The sequence below is a fragment of the Xiphophorus maculatus genome, chromosome 5 (assembly GCF_002775205.1).
Source record: "Xiphophorus maculatus strain JP 163 A chromosome 5, X_maculatus-5.0-male, whole genome shotgun sequence".
In the NCBI taxonomy this organism is placed as follows: domain Eukaryota; kingdom Metazoa; phylum Chordata; class Actinopteri; order Cyprinodontiformes; family Poeciliidae; genus Xiphophorus; species Xiphophorus maculatus.
The window spans coordinates 3,147,012-3,169,543 of NC_036447.1; the positions used below are offsets into that span (position 1 = coordinate 3,147,012).

A 22,532-nucleotide genomic window follows, 5' to 3' on the forward strand; every position below is an offset into this window, starting at 1 on the left:
CTTCACGCTGCAACATGTTCATTCCACCTTTTTTTTTTTTTTAACTCTTTTGATTCAGTCCGGATCGACTTGTTGCTCGGTCTGAATCCAGGGCTCAGGCTTCAGAGAGGCTGCCGTAAGATGGTAACTACAGAAAAGGTTTGCAGAAATGTCCTTCCATCGGAAAAATTTCTCACAGCATTTCCAGACAGATCACCTGGGATGTAAAAGTAAATACCTGTAAACCTGAACATCTGTGTTCAGTTTCAGCCTGTTTGTTTCTCATGTCCTGAGGGAACATCTGTAAACGTCTGTCAGGGACTTGTTTGGTGAAACGTCTCCCATATCATGTTTCTATCTGCAAGATAAACTTGTAAACAAATCCTCATACTGTCGCCTTCCAGCTACCTGCAACAAGCAAAGCTTACAAATAATAATGACTGAAAGGCTGCGAAAAAAACTCAGACTTTGTGTTTTCAGATATTTTGCATTATTTTCAGAAGATTTTCCTGCATTTGGGAGAATTTTGGTCTGAATATTTCCAATGGAGACCACCAGAGAATCCAAAAATTTAACGCCAGTATTTCACAAGTTTTTACTCAAGTAAAAGTAAAAAGTAGTCATCCAAAAAATTACTCGAGAAAAATGGATTTGGTGAATATTCCGCTCAATTACTGAGTAACTGAAATTTTACTGAGTAAAATTACATCGTCAGATGGACCAAAATATACATTTAAGTGGAAATGTTTGGTACTTTAAGGATGAAAAAGACAATAATTCATACAAGTAACAAAAAAGTAACAGTTTCTAAAAAAATGTATGAAACTTTAACAGACACTGCAGGCATATGTCTTTGGTTAAAACACGTTTCATTTGGTGGGCAGAAAAATCAAGAAATTTTACTTAAGAGTAGAAATACTTCATAATAAAATTACTCAAAAGCAAAAAGTACAGTGTATTAAGAACTGAAAGTACAGTTTTAAAAAAAACAATTACTCAAGTGAATGTAACTAGCTGAAGCCGATCTGTTGGCGTGCAGGAGGTCGCGTTTGTGCCGCAGCGATCATTGATCCTCTTGTCAGGCAGCACGTCAACATCCAGCTCTCCCACTCACTCGTATCGACCTGGTTAGCCGCTAAAGCTAACGCGCCGTTACATAACGAGTCCGTTCGCCTTGGCGCGACGGCTGCAGCTGCTGCTGGGAATGTGAAAATAAGAAGCAAGTTTGTCAAACAACACAGCTGCTTTAGATCTGATCAAATATTTATGCATTTTATTATAAAGTAAAAGGTTTGAACTGTTTGTTGCAGAGAAAAGATGGTTTTATTTGGACTTTATTTGGTACCGGGACGTTTGCACAGAGTAAATGGAAATGAAATAAAGTGGAGAAGCAGCTAAAGCTAAATATCAATGAAGATTAGGCCAATAAGCAATAAATAAAAATGATAAGTCAAAATGAGATCAATAATTCCCATTTGCATTTTCTCTCTACCAAAAACTAGATGATAAAACTTAATGTGGTGTTTTGGTTTCAACCAGTGTTTTTCTTGAAGGACAATTTAATTTACAGGGACTTCATAATTCACTTTGTTTTGTTTTTTTTGGATGATTAAATGTCTTCCAGTTCCAGGGTTAAATGTTTATTACAATGTTAAGCTTATTGGTCTCTGGAAGGGCATACTTGCATTATTATGTCATTACCATTATATTACATAAAAATGGTCTCAAAAACAATAATATTACAGCTTATCGCAAATGTAACGTCTGGGGCAAATTAATGTCCAGGAAAACTTGTTATTGTGACAGGCCTAATGAAGATGGCAAAAGTTTTCGACCCAACAGAAGCGCCCAAGTCCTCCGGATGCATCATCCAGCTCTGCAGAGGTCTGGCAGCCAACTGTTCATTTAAAGCGGACCCATTATGCAAAATTCACATTTTACCCATTTTTATGCTTCCATTTGGGTCTGAACTGCTTCTGAATAAAGGCAAGATGCTTTAAAACAAATTGGAAGAAAACAAACCACCCAGAGGGTTTTTTGGCAATAAGTTCATGTATTTTGGTGTCTGGAAAATGAGTTGATTCAAAAACATTCGGATTGTTCAGTCACACTGCACCGTTACCTAGCAACCCCAGCCAAGCCAAGGCAGTTACCTAGCAACTCAAGTAGCATACCAGGATGTTTGGTCAACTGGTTTTACCTCTGTATGTGCTGTACAATGGCTGCTGGAAAAGACGAGTGTTTTGTTGTTGACTCACTATCCAGAAACCATTTTCTGCATTCTTGTTGGTTATGCAGGAGGCTCCACGTCTGCTTTTCAAAGATGTACAGTTGTATTAATGCACATCTGTTTGCAGCTTTTTTTCACGCACCAGTGTAAATGTTTAGCCAGCAGCAGCTTATGTGGATTTAAAGTGACAAGACGTCCTGAAACGGCTCAACAAGGACAGAACTGAGGAGACTGAAATCTCATTGTCTAAGAATATTTTGTGCAAAAACTGTAATGACCATGATTTTTATAAGCCGTAGATCTATTATAACCTGTTAAATGATGAATAATAGGTCACCTTTAATGCATCTAAAAGCTGCAGGATGGTAACTCAGTGATTGGATTGATCTAGAAGCTCTAATAGAAACTGAAAATTTTATGTTTGTACTTGCGTTCATGAACAAAATGAAGTATACTTTTATTTGTTCCCAGTTCAGTCTCCTTATATTCAACATTTCTATCCTCTGGGAATGCAATAAATGCCAAACCGATTGTGTTATTAGTCGTTAGTCCAGACCCGGCCATGTTCTGACAGGTTCTGATCCAGTACATGCACTGCGTTGCCAACTCAGCTTCCATTTCACATTTCTGCCTCAGTGTTTGCAAACAGCATGCGGCCTAGCAACGACGGCGCATCATTCCCGCCCAGCTGCCGTCAGCACAGCAGCAGACGACCAACAAACTGAGCACCAGTTGCATCAGGAGCTTTACAGAAACACACACGCTGCAAAAACGGAAGAAAACAAGAGCATGCGAGCTGAAAATAACAACAAATTTCACATAAAAACATACAAAGTCCGTCGGTCATAAAGCGTCTCTGAGATAAGACAGAAAGTGGCCTCCGCTATCAGTTTGGCTCATTTTTAAAATCACAACATCCAATAAACACGCCCGAGCTTTCAACCAGGAAACAGAAGCGTTCAGTCAAAGGTTCAAATAAATAGATGATAAATTATCTGAGCAGACAAGAATTTATGGCCAATGTTTTTTTTCCATCCAGAACCAATCTGGGTATCATTACCGATAAAAACGGGTCAGGAGTCCCATAAGCTTCCAACTATTGATGAGACATGCACAAATGATTAGATTCCTTTGAACAGTTCTTTTCTGTGAATGACAACTTTATTCTACGACAAATAGAAAAGAACATGACATGTTATGCGTCGCGGCAGCGCTGTGCGCCCCTTCTTGCTTTTTGGTTGTTTACAGTTCTACCATTAGTTCTTTAGTGTCTTATTTGTTATATTAAGTGCAGAAGAGGATTTTAAGCAACTTTAATCCACTTATTTCCTCTTCGGTTTGTTAAATTTTTACAAATGGCACTTAAACGTACAGAACCCCCCGTGGTGTGGGGATTTTTTTTTTTATTTCGCGTTCTCTTGCAATAACGTCAATGCGGCATCTTGAATTTGATTTTTTATTATTTTCACGCGGTAAAAAAAAGGCCATTTTCATGCAGTCTCAACTTTACACAAACGTAATCAGCTGATTTATAAACGGAGGTAACGTATAAACACGTTTTCACTGAGGTTCTTTAAAAGTATTTAGAACTTAAAATTTAAAACAATTTTTAATCGTCGTTACTGAATAAAATAGACTTTATTATAACCATTTTCATATAGTTATAATAAAGGGTGTTTTTGATTCTTTATTGCGAGGAATGGAATACTCATTTACATTTTTCTGCTAGAACATACTGCGGTTATTTACTTAATGCAGACTTTTTGCGAGCTTCACCCTCAAAATGATTTAAAATAAGACAATATTACGAATAAAATGGTTTGATCCTGGAGATTCAGTTCTCTTCTCTTCTCTGGGAGAAAGCAGGATGGAGATTTTGACGGCGTCCTTCAGTCGTGGCCGTGTTTTGACTGGGCAGCACCTGGTTTCCCCTCGAGGCCGTCGGGTTTCAGCTCTGCTTCTCCTTTTGTTCTGCACGCGCTCTGCGGTCCGTCAGCGCAAACAACGCGCCGCCGTTCAAATATACTTTTATCTGAACAGGTGCAGCGGTCAGCAGGTGAAGCTGCTGCAGTTTACACAGGAAGCTCCATGAAAAACGTGAATTTTACGAGGCTGAGACAGTTTTTCTAATTTGACGTTACTGAGAGTTTGCAGGGCAGCGTGCTTTTTTCTGTTTAACATACATTTGCATGGTTTTACCTGAGCTGTGGTTTTATTGCACCACTGTGCAAATCAGGAGCCGCACCCGTCCAGAAGCAAACAGCGCAAACCTGAGCAGAGGATATGGAAAACATGTGATTTATTCTGACGGCTTACATAAACAACCACCTAACCTTGAGGTTATTAAACGATTTACACGTTCTGATCAGTTCTGGGAATGTTTTGTGGACATTATGTCATAATGTTAACAGTTCCCAAACCGAGGTGTGAGTCCCGCCTGGAGGGGATCAAGGCTCATTTCTTTTGTTTCCCTTCCAGGCAAAACAAATGTATTGTAATATTTTCATATGGTTACAATAAAGAGTTATTTGCATTTTCTCAAAGTGAACATGTGGAGTGTGATTAAAAATAAGGAAAGAAGTCAAAGAGACAAACACTTTCTGAAATTATTCGCTTTAAGAAACAGGAAAGGTTAAAGAGTTACGTTTTCAGAGCATCTGAAATCATTCTATAAAAATGCTTCTAGTTCCACAGCGCTGCATCAATACTTAAAATATCAGTTTCAGGGTTTTGTAAGGTGAGAAAATGTGTTTGGTGGTTGTCATGGTTGTAGTTAGTCCAAATGTTTTCATCTCTTCATTAAAAATGGCAACAAAACAAAACTAAAAGGAAAGTAGGACACATTTAGAGGATTATTTCCCCTCTCAAGAACCTAATTGAGCAAATAAGTGTTAGGCAAAGTTAAATGTTAAGAAACTTACAAAGTTTCATCAAATGTACTTTTTACGGTTGAGGTCAGAAGGTTGAACTGTGCTTCATGATCTGTTTTCCCTTTTTTACTGGACAAATTTAGCTAAATTTCCTCTAAACCTGAACAGAACAGAACAAATTTCCCCTGAAACAAAAGAGGAAATCTGAGATCGGTTGTCACACAAACCAAGAAAACACACAATAGCAATAGTATTTTTGATGAAATATTTTCAGTCGCATTGAGCAAGCCTGCACACGAAAAACTAAGAGATCATCACTTCTTCATGAATTACATCATCAGAAACCAGAAACAAATTCTACGCATGACTCAAGAGACGGAGACCGTTTTGCTCCAGTCGCGTAAAACCTGAAAACAGGCCAGTTATCAAATCCGTTTCCGACACACAAACCAGCTGGATGGGAACGCTGCTGCTCGTAAAATATGTTTGGGTTTTAGGAGGAAGCAGACGGACGAACTCTGGGTAAACTTTCTGCTCTTCCACTGTTCACTGAAGCGAGTCGAGATGCAAATCCGTAGACATGAGGGAAGCAGAGCACCTGATCGGATATTTTATGGTCAAAATATTTCATGATATGGACGCTTAAAACAAATGCTTAACTGTAGATCTCACTCTCAGCTTACATTCAACATGACTCACATGTCTGCGTGTCCGTGCAGCACACTTTGTTCCTTCACGTTTGATTCATTTCCTTTGAAACGCATTCTCATTCTTCATCATTCTTCATCATCATCACACCTTCACCCACCTGATTACATCAACTGTGGCAGCCAATAAACCCAAACACCAGAGGAGACTTTAAAAAGTCAAAACGAGATGCACACCAGAGCCAGAAATCGACTCGACACCCTTTAAAGCTGAAACGTGGTTTCAGGCCAAACAGGAACGGAAAGCAAAGCAGCATTTTACCAGCATGAAACACAGATCTGCATCTGAAGAGTTCGACAAGCAACAACACGTCAAAAACTGATGGAATTAGTCATTTATTGTTATTGCACAAGAAAACAATGAAATTTCAAAATGACAGCTCTCAAAGGAACCGCATTAGATTAAATCAGCTTCAGTTATTTCAGATGGAAACTAGAGATCAGGCCAGAAATCTGGGAGTAATGATGAACTCTGACCTGAACCTTCAGAGCCACATAAAGACCATTACAAAGTCGGCCTTCTGTCACCTGAAGAACATTCCCAGGATTAGAGGTTCAATGTCCCAACAACACAGGAAGTCATCCATGGTTTATCTTTGAATATTGCAGCATTAGCTGTGCTTCCTTTACAAATGTGTGGAAATCTTTGTCAGAATTCAGTTAATGTAAAGAAAAACAAAACAAAAAATCTGCAAAACAGATCCGGTGTTTTCATTAAATAAGAAACAAAGTCATATGTGAATAAGTTTGCTCACACAATAAGTTATTAAAAATCCTGGCAGCAACAGATGTAAACCGTTAATTCAGCACTCATCTATCAGCCAATCAGCCGATGTTTTACTCAGGCATCGGAGCAACAAGCTCCGCCTTCTTGGTAGCGGCTATGTCTGCGGTGTTCTGGGGAAACGGACCTGTTTTTACAAGAGAGCTATGGATTCAACACATTCAAATGACTCAGAACTGGTGTGTCATTCCAGTGTGTGCAGCTGGTGAAGCTAGCTGGACACTTTCCAAATAAATTTTTTTTAAATCAAACTATCATTCTACAACTACTTCCTGTCGTCTACTTTGTCGCTTCCTCCAGTAGTAACATCCGGCTGTTGATCATGTGACTCATGAAATGTAAAAGAAAGTCTCCATTGCAATTTTGCGAAATAAACCAATTTCCATACGTCCAAAAAAAAAAAAAGTCTCCTGCTAGCACAAACACCTATTGTCGAAAATTTAGGATTTTTTTTTTCTTTAACTGGCATGTCTCCATTAAGCACTTATTTTTCAAAATGTCAAATTCCACAATTATCTAGCCAATGGAAACACAGCTTCTGTCTTCACAGGTATGTTATAAAAAAAATAACTAAATAAATAAAAGACATGATCCAGAATGCTGCTGCTGGCGTTCTGACTAAAACCAGGAAGCTGGTGAACATCACCCAGTTCTTCAGTCCTTCCTCTGAGAATAAACTTTAAAAACTGTTGGTTCATAAATCACTGAATGATTTAGGACCAGAATACATTAAAGATCTGCTGCTGTTGTATCAACCTTCCAGACCTCTCAGGTCTTCTGGTTCTGGTTCTGCTCTGCATCCAGAACCAGAACCAAACACGGAGAAGCAGCATTCAGCTTCTGTGCACCACAAATCTGGAACAAACTTCCTGAAAACTGCAAAACAGCCGAAACACCGAGTTCCTTTAAATCAAGACCCAGCTGCTTAGAGTTGCTTTTAAAACATAAATTAAATATTGATCAAAATATTTGATGTGTTTTTGTTTCATGATGGTTCTGGACAAAATGTAAATGTTTGCTTGTTTCATAATTGGTTATGATTTTCTTTGTTTTATGGTGTAAAACACTTTGAACTGCCATGTTTCTGACATTTTTTACACAAATAAACTTTACTTCCAAAAACACACATATGAGACAACAACCCATCATCACCTTTCCTTTCTTTTCTCTGCCTGCTCATCATCTGCATCTTCAGTTTGTAAAATCTCCCATTTAACCCCAAAAACGTTCTACTGGACATGTACATTTTTTTATTTTCTCTATTTTGCTGTTTCATAATCTCAAATATCTCAAATGTCCTGATGGGTAAAAAAAACAAACAAAACAAAAACCAAGCCATCGTCACCTTTTCTCAAACTGCAACAGCTGAAACCAAAAGCAAAATCTATGCATGAGTCAAGAGCCTTCCTGATAAAAAATCTGAAATTGTGACATTTTTTCTCCAGAAGTCTAAACCTGGGAACATTTGGATGATGACGACTTGTAGAAATCCGTTTCCAACCAAACCATCCGTTGCTTAGGAATGCTGCTGCTTGTAAAATACGTTTTGGTTTCAGGAGGAAGCAGACGGACGGACGGACGTGTCGTCAGAGTTTCTGTAATACAGAAATAATACGCTGCTGTGATGTTGAAAGTTACCATTAAAGTCACTGTTTACGAATGCAAAAACAGGATTTATGGAAACAAGATCCACCTGCCTGGGAGGAAATGGATAAAACACACAAAAAATTTTAATAAACTCAAACATTTAATCTGAGTTTCCATCTGTAAAGTTAGTGAAAAATAGATAAGCAATAATTTGCGTTATGGTTTTTCTTATAAAACAGGCTATATGTTATTGATAAATATAAGTTTTAAACTAAATATTTATTTAGCAAGCTAAATATTTAGTTCGCAAACTAAATATTTAGAAGCCACATATTTAGCTCCAAACTACATGTTGACATGTTAACTATTTAGTTTCAGACTAGTAAGATAGCTAATTATTTAGTTAGAAAGCCAAATGTCTATTTTAAATTGTTTAGAGTTTTTTCAGACTAAATATTAAGTATTTAACAGACTAAATATTTAGTTTGAATGCTAAATATTTGGTTTGAAGCAATATATTTATTTAGGAAGATAATTAGCTCCAAACTAAAATGGAAAGAATGCTTAATATTTAGTTTCAACTATTTAGCTAGCTAATTATTTAGTTAGAAAGTTAAGTATTTAGTTTACAAACTGGTTCTCAACTAAATATTTTGACAACTAGATATTTAGGTGCAGACTAAATATTTAGTTTGAAGCAAGATATTTCATGAGGAAGCTAACTACTTGGCTCCAAACTAAAATAGCTAGAAAGCTAAATATTTAGTTTCAGACTATTTAGCTAGCCACCTAGCTCAACATTTATTTGGGAAGATATTCAGTTTTAAACTAAATATTTTATTAGGAAGCCAAGTTCTTAGCTCCAAACTAAATAGTTAGCTTGCAGTGCAGCGTCTGTTGAATGTGACTGTTAGGATTTTGAAATGGCTCGTTTTCCAAAAAATTGTTTTTTAAAGCGCTTTGGCTGTTTTTAGCAGCAGTAGAAACTCAAATGGAAGCATAAAAACGTGCAAAATGTGAATCTTTAAGAATAGAAAGCTTAAAAAGCACCATAGAAGTGACAAAGTTCTGCATCCTTGGTTCACAAAGTAGTGATAAAATAGGTCCTTCCTCCCTGAAGTTATTACAATTTAATCACTGTCCCAATAAACGGTGAGCTTTCTCTACTCCCGTTTTCCACATTCTTGTAAAGTAGTTGGGTTTTTCACAAAATAATTGTATATATATATATACTGCTCAAAAAAATAAAGGGAACACTTTAAGTGTTAAACACCTGTTTAAGTGTTCCCTTTATTTTTTTGAGCAGTGTATATTTTTATCATCATTACCAATTTCTAACTGCTTTCCAGTTGAATTTCTTTGAATTTCCCAGTTTATGGACAAATATATATATTTTTTTATTCTAAACATCAAAGTTCTTCACTGATGTGTGTAAATCTGACCCAGATAGACTAATATACATTATTTTGTTCCCAATTAATCGTTTCTTATGTGGTGGGCAGAATAAACCAAGTTAAGGAGAAAAGCTTGTGATAAGATTTTCCAGATCGTGTCACTTCTTTGCTCCAGAGAGAGAAGAATAACGGCTGGGTTTCTGTAATCTCGAGTTAATCACGTCTGCATAAAGCTGCTCCCCTGACAGCGACGGCGCTCTGCACAAAACGATAAAAATATCCAGCATCAGAGAAAAAGCTAAAAAAATAAATAAAATCATGCTGCTGCAGGAAGGAATTAGGTCTGTGGGTCTAAATTTAGCTCAGCTGTTTTTACTGCAGACATAACCAGCTCCAACATATGCATAATAAATGACAGAAAACCTGATGAATTAGTAATTATCCAGAGAGTTTCTCCCGCTGGTCTAAAACCATATCAGTGGGTCATAAGTAGCGACTGTAGTCAAGGTGAGGAACTCGAGGGGATTAGCTTAGCTTTTATATAAACAGCACACAGCAGAACGCTCCCATTATTTAACCGCATTAACATGCAGAGACTTCCCCACACAGGTTTAATTCAGGCCTTCGCAAAAATAAAATCTGATTCAACGAAGCAAAATCAGCTAAACAAACATGAATCATTGACATCTCTTCAAAACATCCTCTCTGCCCACTATTCGCTTAAAAACACAAAATCCTACCAAGTAATTAGGCCCAATCAGCGGAGCGCTGCGAAGGCCTATTGTTTTCATACCGTTTATTAGGCCCAATCAGCGGAGCGCTGCGAAGGCCTATTGTTTTCATACCGTTTATTAGGCCCAATCAGCGAAGAGCTGCGAAGGCCTATTGTTTTCATACCGTTTATTAGGCCCAATCAGCGGAGCGCTGCGAAGGCCTATTGTTTTCATACCGTTAATTAGACCCGAGCAGCGAAGCGCTGGCGGCGCAGGGACTATTGAAATCGCAAGATTTCTCAATCATCTTTTTTTTTTTGCCACTTTACGTGGCCTTTTGGAGGCTTCATTATATTCAAAAACTCACCAAACTTGACCCAAAATTGTCCCCCGAGGAAAATTTTCGGATTCTGGTGGAATCGCACATGGGCGTGGCCAAACTGCTCTACAGCGCCCCCTAACGTGAGATAGGGGAAACCGTAGGTTGAAGAGATCTGAAACTCAGTACGTAGGTAGAGCCCCCAGAATCAAGAAAAAAAGTCTCTTGGAGGTCCCCCCTAAAATGCACAGGGAGGCGGCCATTTTGGGTCAAAGGTCAAATTTTGGCAATTTTTCACTTTTACTCACGTCGAACTTTGACGAACTGCTCCTAGAGAGTTCGACCATCGACTTCATTCTTGGTCAGAATGCAGTTAAGGCATGGGGTTTAAAAGTTATTGAAAAAATAGACTTTTCGTACACGTTTAGGGGGCGTGGCAGAGCGGCGAACTTGGTGTACTCGCCAAAACAAACGAAACGCTATAACTGTCACATAAAAAGGTCAGTTGGCACCAAACTTGGCACGAGTGATCCTGGTTGGACCCCTGACGGTCCTATGTCATCATTGTCTGACGTCATCCAAGCGGCCTCCAACGCTGCTTGCGGCTTCAATGTGGTCTAGTTGCTACTACAAATATCCTAGTACACTTCAAATAAGACAAACCTTTGCAATAAGATACAAGATCTTGTTCTAAAAATGAAATATTGTCATTGCGGTTCTTAAAATACCAAAATTTCCACATAACTTTATATTTTGGTCTGTCTGGTGATGCCATTTTTAAATATGAAATGATTGCCCTTCTGATCAGTTACTGAGTCTTTAAGTAGATTTTTTACCAAATATTTTTTTGGTAATTTCTTGGACGGCTACTTTTTACTTTTACTTAAGTAAAATTTCTGGTTACCCTACCCACCTCTAGCAATGGATATATATATAAACGTTTCCCTTTCTTATAAGAGAAATATTAAACTTTTTACATTATTTAATCTTTTTTGGCTCTGGTTCTGCTCATGTAGCTTCCAGCATCTTTCATTAGACACTATGTCATTTTATGAGGTCATAAACTACAGAAGTTAGACAGCAGAGTTTTAATTAAAGTATTCAAAGCGATATCGAAGCTTTTATTTTAGCTGCAGAGTCGCAGTGTTGCCAGAATAAACTTCTGATTTTAACCCAATCTTCTGGTTCGGTCCGTTAACAAGCAGGAACATAAAACCTGCGAAACGTTTCTGATCAGCTTCTGATTTTCTGTAGTAAATAAAAAACCCACCAAAGTCCAACAGGACCGGTCCAACATTTGGTCTGAGGGTTTTTCAGCCATCATCGCTGCAGGTAAACAATCAATAAGTTAAAACAACAGTGGAGCAGGTTGAACACCAACACTCATTAATAATGGATCAGACTCTGCTGCATAATTAAGACACAAACACCATGTACACAGCTGTCGCCACGTCTGGGGGCACTTCAGCATGAATCCTTAAATATTTTGTCGGAATCAGTAATTTAAGCTATTTTTTATTGATTTTTGCCGACTTTGAATTTGAAATATTCCTCATCTTTTTCACCAAGCTGTGATTTTCTTACTGTAACTGTTAAGGACAAATAACTTCAGTATGAAAACTAAAAGGATTGACTTTCACACATTAATTTGCATCTCACTCATGTAAAGTGTATGGTGCAAATTTTTTATATACATTTGTTGGCTTAGAGAATTATAGGGTGTAAATGGAGCAATTTTCCTAAATTAAGAGACATTTTTGGCGGCTAGTCAAGAACCCATTCCCAAGCAATACATTCCTCTTCAGGGATTTTCCCCCATTTTTATATTTATTCCTGCAGCTGTAACATTCATTTGTTGATGCATTTTATGTTAAACTGTGAATTAACAGACGCTGGACAAAAAGAAAGGAAGAAAAACTACAAACAGATTGAAGTAAATAAAAAAAACACACAAAATGCATGAAAGATTTAAAATCTGATCAAATCAGATTTAAAGACATTTGATTCACCAGAGGACGCCGGCTTTCTGCTCAGATCCATTTTTAAAGTAATCCCTCCATTTAAGCCCACGTGGGCGCGGCCGCAGATTATCCTCAGACGGTCGGACAGACGTCACGTCAGAACCAACCCGCTGCGGGGCGGCGCCGAAAACCAAAGGCTGGTCATGAAACTCCGGCGAGTCTCGGTGTTAAAAGGTTGTTAATCCAGACGACGAGGCCTGCAGAGGCATGGTGCCGTTTATTGACAAAAATCTGTTTTCAGGACAATAACCAGGTTCAAAGGTCGCGTGCAAATCCGGTCGTTACGCAACAGCATTTTAGGATTTCAGTCCATCGTCAGGATATTAAAGAAATCATCTTTTACATCCATCAGAATATTGGCTAAAAAAAACCAACTTTATTCACATTAAAAAATGAAATGACTAATTTGACAAGATTAAACTGCAAGCAGCTTCTCATCTATGAGAAAAGTCCAGATGCATCCAAACACTGATGTGCTGCTGGAAAAAATGTATTTCTGAGTTTCAAACGTAAACTTTACAACTCAGAAAGGTCACAGTCAAAATTTCTGAGTTAAATCTGAAAATCTTCTGAGTTTCTTCTTGACAATTTTGACATGTCAGTCTCAGAGAAATGTTCCTGTTTTTTCTAGAACATTTCTGAAATTAATCTAAAAAAAATTTGGGTTTTTTTTCTGACTTTTCTAGCTCAGAAATTTTCTCGTTTTTCCTTGAAAAAAATCTGAGATTAATTTCAAACTCAAAATTTCTAAAAACTATTTTAGTAAGTTTTCAACTTTTTGAGTTCAGACATTTAATTTTTCCCAAATTTAAGATTCATCTCAACTTTAGATTTTTTTTCTGGTAAATATTTTACTTTAGGGTCAAAGATTTTCACATTTCTGACCCTGAAGTCAAATTTCTGTTTTCAAACAGAAAATTTCTTGAAAGTTTGAGATTAATCTAAAAATTTCGGAGTTTTTTTTTTCTTGACTTTCCAAGGTCAGGAATTTATAAAAGTACAAAATTTCAGAGGTTTTCTTTTGCAATTTTTTTAGTTTTGGAGATCAGAAATCTTTTTTTTTTAAAGTTTTTATTTATTTTTTTTAGTTGCACCAAATGGCCCAACAGATTCTGCGAATTGAAAATATCAGAAGAACAAAGTTGGTATAAGAGGTCTGAGGGTTAAATATTTGGTTAAATTACAATTACTCTTTCTTCACTGAAGTTACTTGTGTTGGATTGAGTATCCAGAAATTTTACACAAAAGAGTACCAATAGTTCATAATAACATTACTCAAGTAAAAAGTACAGTACTCCTAAAAGTAAACTTTATCAAAAAGTTACTCCAGTAATTCTCATCTCTGTGTCTTTTATCGACATGAGGCTGTGGAAGTCTGGGAAACAAAGGCAACGCAGAAACATGAGATTACCTCATTCACCTGCAGGCAGTTTCTAATTAAATCTGCACTACAGTTCAAACACATGCAAATATCTGTAAGGAAAAACTTGCAGTCAATAAAGATTCATTTGACTTTGCTGTGAAATGCGTCCAACTTCATGGCCTCCTCCAGCTTTTGTCTGTCTGACCGAGCAGTTCGACTCTGAACAGTTCAGGCATGAAGCCAATGCTGCTCCCTGTTGTGCAAACATCATAATTGGAATATCGTCCCATTTAAAAACCGGGTTAATTGTGGGAATAGTGCCGTCGTTGCAAACTGAAGGGTTTCCCCGGGATGCCGTCCGGCCGCTGCTGCGTCCGATTTGACCTGACCTCCGGCTGCGGGTCGGTTTGTTCGCTGAACCGATCCCCGTCGGGTTTGTGTGGTGTAGCGAGGCGTGCCGAGGCTCTGAACGCAATTAAATGATCATTTCCCCGTCGATCGCTGCGCAACACGGATGACCTCATAATCAGAGCCCTGCTGCAACTCGCTTAGCCAAACAAGCGCTTTAATGTGAGGGATAATAAATCTGATGCTCAGGTAATAAAAATCTACATTTCTTTTATTTGAACGCAATCCGACCTCATCCTGATTACATAAATCGGTTCTCCTTTATTGCTTTATGTATCCGAGACAAATTCCTGAAGATTTATTGATCCAAATCACTTTAAAAGACGACAAGACAGATGTAATAAAACAACTGAGACGTTAAAAACAATGTGAGTGGAAAAGAACTCACATTCTCTACTTAAGCAGAAATACAGATATTTGTATGAAAAAATACCGTAGCAAAGTTAAGAGTACAAGTTGAACTGTTTTACTGAAATAAAAGTAGAAAAGTACAAGTTTTGAAATGAGTTTAAGAAGTAAAAAGTAGTCAAAGTATCTACTGTACCTCGGAGCTAAATGCTTTTGTTAAATATTTTGTTCAGCTTAGTTGCTAAATATATTGATAAATATTTTTGCTAACCAGCACGTCTTGGCAATATTTAGCAACCGTGCTAAGTGTTTAGCCTGGTTGCTGAATATGTAGCCAAATATTTTACTGACCAAAACGAATTAGCAACATGTTGGTTGGAATATTCAGCTAAATATTTACCAAGTAAATATTTGGTTGCCAATATTGGCTAAGAACCAATACTAGCAGCCAAACAAAACATTTAACTTCAAAATAAATGTCTTGCTTTCCTGCCAATTATTTAAATATTTAGATGGTGAATTAAATATTTAGTTTAACGCATGAATGAAATGATGAAAATATGATTAATCCTAACACTTTTATTCAGGCTAAATAACAAAATATCACTTAATTTTTTTATTCTGTAATTCATAATCAATCAGATTTTTCTGCATTTGACCAGCTGATCGCCGGCCGATCGATGATTTAACTTCACATCAGCCTGACAGACACGTTTCAGCGTCTCAAGGCCGCAGCTGAATATTCGCTCAGCAGCATTCCTGTAGCTATTATAGGAGCCATCAGGTGAATAAATGATCTGAGTGACGGACAGAAGTCAAGATAAGATAAAAACTTCCTTTTCACGTCAAGAGAGAAAACATTCGATCTGACATTCTGAAGAAATGATCCTAAACATAGCAAACCGCCCAGATCACCGACTGGACAGAGACTGGGAATCTGAGGAATGTGTATGATGGCGTGCCAGAAGTGCAGGTTGATGTTTTACGGCGTAACGTAGCAGTGCAACAAGATTTTATTAGAAATTCTACAAAAACTCCTCTTTCACCACAAGACTTCCTGGAAAACAGTTTAATATTCGGGTTATTCAGAGCAGCGGAGATAAGCAGCCAGGCCATTAGTGTTTGGCAGACAGTCGGGAGTTCTGGTGTTGCGCCAACTTGGACAGAAAGTGTTGGCCCGACACCTCCTGAACTATATAATGATTCGAGTTACTCAGAGCTGCTCAGGTTGGATAATAAAAGGCAGGAGGATAATAGACCCCTGAGGACTACAGCGCCACGCTAAAGTATTTACACCGACTGCAAGTTTTCTGCATTTAAACGCAGTAAAACCAGGAAAACTTAGCCAGGATTCTACATAATAAACAAAAGGAGTGAATTATTGTAAACTGGGTGTAAAAATGTTGTATAAGATTCCAATTCTGATTCATAGATAATCTGGAAAGTGTGGCAGGCATTTATGTTCAATAACTTGATACGTAGCAGAACCACATTTTGAAGAAATTACAAATGAAAGTCTTAAAGGGCAGCGTAAACTTTGTTTTCCAGGCACATACTGCCATTTTATAGCATAATTAAATAATTATATTACCTTCAGTTTAAAAAAAGCTGAATATATCAAATATTATTTTAAAGAAATTTTACTTCTTGATTTAATGCCTTGAAATTGGGCCTCTGTCTCTTTAAAACCTTCTGCCCTTTCTGAAACTCCGCCTTCAGGAAGTCATCACATCGTCACTCCTCTATTAACCCTTTCATTACGTTTTTGCCTCGTTTAGCCGTTATGAGCTCAGCAGTTCCACCAGGTGTTTGCTAATTGCTGCTGGCTAGTCTGAAGGAGCAGAGTGGGGGAGGAGCTGCACCTCGAAGGCGGAGCTAGGTCCAACCCAGCGTTTTGCCCAGCTAAATGGTTGCCATGGAGATTAAAGGACTTCTCAAAAATGCATGAAAGAATCAATGAAACACTCCAGGTTTGTTTTTGTTGAGGAAATAACATTAAAAAAATTAAGTAACGCTAAAAAAGAAAAAGTCAATGTTAATTAATACTGCCAGCTTTTTGTCCCTTCCTGCCGGTCAGACTGGATGGAGAACATCTGAGCTGATCACGTTTCAAACCCGTTGGTTTATCATAAACACAGTGAAACACACTGAAGTTTGTCTTTGTTCTGGCCGGCGTGAAAATTTGCATTCGACCACAACTGAGCAGCAACCGGCCTCTTCTTTCACCTCCTGACTTAAAACCTGCTCACCAATTAATGCAGGCAGCATCTATTTCTTAATTTCTATGCTAATGCCTTCTACAGTTTCCTCACTTGTGCACATTTTTGCAATTAATAAAACTTCTTAAAAACTCAAAACCTGAGCAAGAGATTCAAATAAATTGTAAAGCCGGTGTTCCGAGTGGGAGCAACTAATGATGCGTGAATAATTTTAACTCCCTCCAAAAACTTTTATAACTTCCCATTTCAATAGTTCACACACCAATTATACCTTAATATGCATCAACAGTGGAAACTATGACTGTGTGTTAGAACCGCTGCAGACAGAAAAGACAAAAAATATATTTGAGCTTGGAAAATCCAAACTTTTTGAAAAATCTAAAATAGAAAAAAAAACAACTTAAAACTTTAGATTAATCTCATAATTTTCTACAAAAACAAGGATATTTCTGAGTTCCAAAAATGTGTGAAAAAAAAACAAAACACAAAAACTTAGAAATTAGGATTAGTCTTAGAAATATTCCAGAAAAATATGGACATTTGAGCTTGAAAAGTGGAAAATTTGCTAGAAAAAAATCCAATGAAATTAATCTGAAGGAATTTTCTAAATAAAAAAAAACAAGTTTGAGCTCCTAAAGTTGAAAATTTGCTAAAAAAAAAAAAAAAAGAAGAGAAAAGAAAATGATCAACAATGATTTGAACAAGGAAATTTCTGAGCTCCAAAAGTCGACAATTTGCAGGAAAACTTTGAAATTCTTAGATTAATCTCAAACATTTGAGTTTTTTTCCTGCATGTTTTCAACTTTTAAAGCTCAGAACCTTCCATGTTTTTATAGAAAATTTCTGAGATTAATCCCACAGTTTTTTAATTTGACAAAAAATTCCTCCTTTCCGTCTACATTGGCTGTAAAACGCCGTCATAGGAAACCATCTTATTGTTACCACAGGAGCTAACTTAAGCCTAACCCGAAATATGCTGCAAGTAAATATAAAATACTGCAGAAGTATTTTGCCAAAGATTCTAAAAATGTAAATTACAAAGAGTTAACCCTGAAAATATCACGGTATGTACATTTTCTCATGGTGAATTGCAGAAAGAGAACAGAAGACGAGCAAATCGTCTTTAAATTGTGGGCAGGCACCGTTACACTCGGCTCATTAAGCACAGATCTTTCCACTGGTTTTGTCTATTGTCTCCAGTTTGTTTACATTCAGACAGCAGAGTGAAACAATGGATGGGAAGCATACAGTGACCCAGTGGGGGGTCAAAGTTCAGCCACATACGGCTTACTGTAACCCAGGAATTGTAACTGTTTATGAGCAGAGACTGATGATGCAGATTTTTATTCCCCATGACCAACATGTTGATATTTTTGTTTAAGCTGTAAGATAGATTAAAAAATGTCAATATTAACCAGTTAATGTGCATTTTGTGAGTACAGGAGATCTACATGACTGCATGTCTTTCTATTTTCAAGCCGACTTTCTGAAGTTCTTTCCTGACTTTCTTTGGTGTTCAGCCTCTTTTTTGCAAACTTTCAGTCTAATCTGGGCAGCCAAATATGAGAAAATACCAGGACAGCTTAAAGACAAGAAAAATCAAGAGTAAAAAACTAACTAAAAAAATCAATGCAGAGGAGAGTCAAAGCTGTCAAAGTCTAAAGTACTTGGTTTAAAACAGTTGCACAGTCCAACAGTAAAGTTGCTTTAACTTCCAAAACTGTCACACATTTAATACTTAACCTTTAAACGCATGTAACAATAAAACAAAAACATTTCACCTGCAACTGAAAAACTGCAGAAGTTGAACCTGATGTGAGAAAGTTGCCAGTTTGGTCATTTCTTGTGGAAATTTATTATGCAGAAAAGGAAAAATAATCCAAGTGTTTATCATTTTCAGTGGAAATGGCCTTATAAAACAAATTAAAACAAATATTCAGGTTCTCAGTAGATTAGAGACACTTGAGTCAGACCACGGCAATTTAAAAAAATCTATGAACCGAACTGAATGCGCTGCGTTTCCATTGACCATTTAGTTGCACAATTTGACATTTTGAAAATAAATTTGCTGAATGGAAACAGCAATTAAAATAAAAACTCTTTTTTAATATAAAAACGTTTTGACTCTAGGATGAGGTGGTTGACTGTATCTAAAATTGGTTTACTTTGCAGAATTGCTATGGAAAAACCCTTCTTCCACACACACACCAAGGAACAACCTGACCAACAACCGGATGTTACTCCTGGTGGAAACCACAAAGAAGACGTCAACAGGAAGTAGTAGGAGAACCGTGGTGGTGCTGCATGTTTTTTAATGACTTATCATGTAAACAAACTTTTTTACGTGTGATTTTAATTGAGTTCTTTATTTACTGGAAACACAGCAGTCGCAAAATTGTGTTTATTTTTTTTGATTGCAAAATACAGACAAAGATTTACGCTCATTTGTCGTGGAAACGCAGCAAATGTGTGTACGTTTTGTTAATATCCTTAAAACTGATGACTGGATCTGATGAAGTCACACAGGTACAGTTACCTGAGGATATGTGAAAGTGTGTCACTTTCACACTTTTTACCCTCACAGTTTTTTCTTCCACTTAACTTTACATTAATCGGCTTAATCACATCGCTGAAACTGGGCAAAACAATTCTGCTGTGAAAATTATTTTTTAACTCTAATTTTCAGATACATTTTTCATTAGCTCTAACAAAAAAAGAAAATTTACAGAAAATAGACCCTTGAATTATACATTTACTTTATTTGTCGATGATGCACCAGCACGACTGACGCGTTCATCCACCGTGCAACAGTGTGAAGGTTAAAAACACTCATCCTGATGTTAAAGCCTGTTATTCCCGCAGCCGCATGGCAGCTCTGCAGCTCAGACTCTGCAAAGCTCCAGAAATAATCCCTCCACAGAAACACATCTGCAACTTTAAATGACAGAAATAAAAATAAAAACCCCAGCGAACACACCTTTGAGACGGTCATGTGTTGGTTGCTCCTGGAAGAGGACTCTGCTGGCGCTGCTGGACTCGGATCCGGATCCGGTGGCACTTTGCGGCGTCGTTAGATCATCGGTGGCAGCTGCATGGCGGCCGCTGGAAAAGTCACAATGTCCGGTTTCACCTTGTGAGACCCACAAGTCTGTCTGGAAAACTGGGGGGGAAAAACAACTAAAAATCTGCAGAAACTGGAAGACAGGACGGTTCGGCGTCCTGACAGACTGCTGGAGTCCGGAGAGGAAGAGGAGGAAGAGGAGGAGGATGATGCGACGACGGCAGGAGGAAGAGGAGGGAGGGGCGAGGGCATCAGGTGCAACTCCAGGAAATTAGGATTAGAAACAGCTGCTATAAATGGAATAAAGTCCATTCTGCAAAAAAAACAAACACATTTCATCTTAAAAATACGTCAAAAAATGAATAAACTGATTAAAAAAGGTAATTATCAGGGAAAGTGGTGAATTATTTAGACTCCATTAGTGAGTTTTTGGTTGATGAGAGCTGAAACGGGTGTGTCGGCTGGATTACTGAGCGAGTTTAACAAAGGTCCAGGTGCGACCCTAAACTCTCTGGGTTCAGGGGCGCTCCTAACCCTGCTGGGCCTCCGGTTCTTTCTGTCATTTTTTTATTTTTGCATAATTTTGGTTGTGTTGATGCAAATAGCCTAAGTTTTGCCAGGTTGTGCATTTTGTGATGAATTTATTTTGTTATTTTGTCCATTCCCCACCCTCTTTATGTATATTTAAACTAAATAGAACAGTCTGCATCCTTTTGACAAGATTATTTTTTAGGACACTATGTTTGGCTGTTTTCCACAAAATTTCCCAAAAATTGAAATATGAGTGGGGGAAAGCTACTTTCTTGAATCGTTAATTTTGTACAAAGGGCTAAAAATAATGCTCAGTCAGTGTCAAAGCTATTTTTCCAATGGGTCCAAAGGTAAGGACAACTCAAACTGACTCAAAAAGAGTTACATTTCAGAAAATTCATATCTTTTTGGTCAATTGTGAATTGTTGCAACTTCGATCAAACCGAGCGCACCGGACAGTCAACAGAAAACAGTGATTGTTGCAAAATTTACACCTCAACTCGACTGCAGTCGGCTGATCGATCCATTGTTTTGGATCTTAAATTAATCAGACTGTGATTAGTTAGAATTTGATTCTATAGAAGTGGCTATGGATGTGTTTATTTTATTCAGTGTGTTGTGAACTGGTTCCGTTTTAATGAATGGGATCTGGATCTTTCACGTTCAGCCGATCGGTGATGAAATGCTGACGTGTGCAGAACAGAGCGGAGACGTGTCGAGTCACATTATTTGCATGGATAATATTGTACCTTCCAGCTGGTTCACCTTTTAATCAGAGACCTGAATGGACGGAGACGGTCACGTGACGATGACGTAATGTATAGCCAGGATGTTTGACTCTTAACTGTAGGTGGAACCAGTTTATCATTAGTGTTGTTTTGAACGTTCATATTATTGTGAACAACATATGAGGTCGTGTTGGGTGTTTTGGGGATGTCAGGATATTTGACGCCCCCTTCTGACCAAATAACGCAATTACAGAATTAATCTAGAAAAGAGAGAAGGCTGATTACTCGCCTTTTAAGTAAAATATTTTAAATTTAAGGGGCATTCTGTTGCAGAGTTTTTAATATTGACATAAAAACATTAATTTCTGATTTAGTAAAGTATTAACTGCTGGTTTTACTGGATTTTGTGACTGTATTCAACAGAGTTAAACATAACATACCAATTTTCTAGTATTGTGGCATTACTTTCTTTATACCAAGCATGTATTTAAAACCTCTTTGGGAACCATCTTGTTGCAGCTCAAGCCATATTTTCTGTTTATATTTGATGTTTTTAGTAGATTTAAGTGACAAAACGGGAAGAAGTTGTGTCTTTGTAATAAACTACCGGCAGAGCGGGGTAGTAACTAGTTACTGGTTTACTTGAGCAACATTTTTTTGGGAAAAAACAAAAACTTAGGAGTATTTTTACTACTCTGTACTTCTTACTTTAACTTGTGTAATTTTATTATAAAGTATCTCTACTCTTACTTGAGTAAAATTTCTGGATTTTCTGCCCACTGAATAAAAAACAAAAGTGTTGTAACCAAAACTTCACCAGACTCAGACACACTTGATGTTTTATTAGAGTTTCATAAGTTTTTTTATTGAAAGCAACTAATTAAGAAAAAATTCGTCAGATTTTATTATTTTTTATATGAATTATTGTTATTTTGGTCCTTGGAATACCAAAAGTTCTACTTAATTTTATATGTTGGTCTGTTGATTATGTAATTTATAAATACTATATAATTGATCATTTAATCAGTTACTCAGTACCTGAGTAGACTTTTCGCCAAATGCATTTTTACTTCTGAATACCGTAAAAGTGGCTTTAATTGCGTTTCTTATTTAAAGTAAATTATGTTTATTGACAAAGTCTTGAGGATGTTTGTAATGGAAATGCAACTAATAAGAATTTTTCTATTCTAATTTTCTGTAAAGGTGCCTTGTAAATAAATTTACCTTCCCAGAAAAGTCAGCGAAAAAAAACAAAACCCACAAAAAGTCT

At 37.2% G+C, this 22,532-nt stretch overlaps 1 protein-coding gene across 1 annotated transcript in view; it reads right to left on the minus strand.

Moving 5' to 3' along the window:
• Window positions 1–20,188, minus strand: part of coro2a (coronin 2A) — a 42,226-nt gene extending 22,038 nt beyond the window's left edge. The window contains exon 1 of the mRNA XM_023334542.1: window positions 19,920–20,188. Coding sequence (XP_023190310.1) covers window positions 19,920–19,934 — 15 coding nt within the window. The 5' untranslated portion in view covers window positions 19,935–20,188. The remainder of the gene's footprint in view (window positions 1–19,919) is intronic.
• Window positions 20,189–22,532: the final 2,344 nt, after the last annotated feature.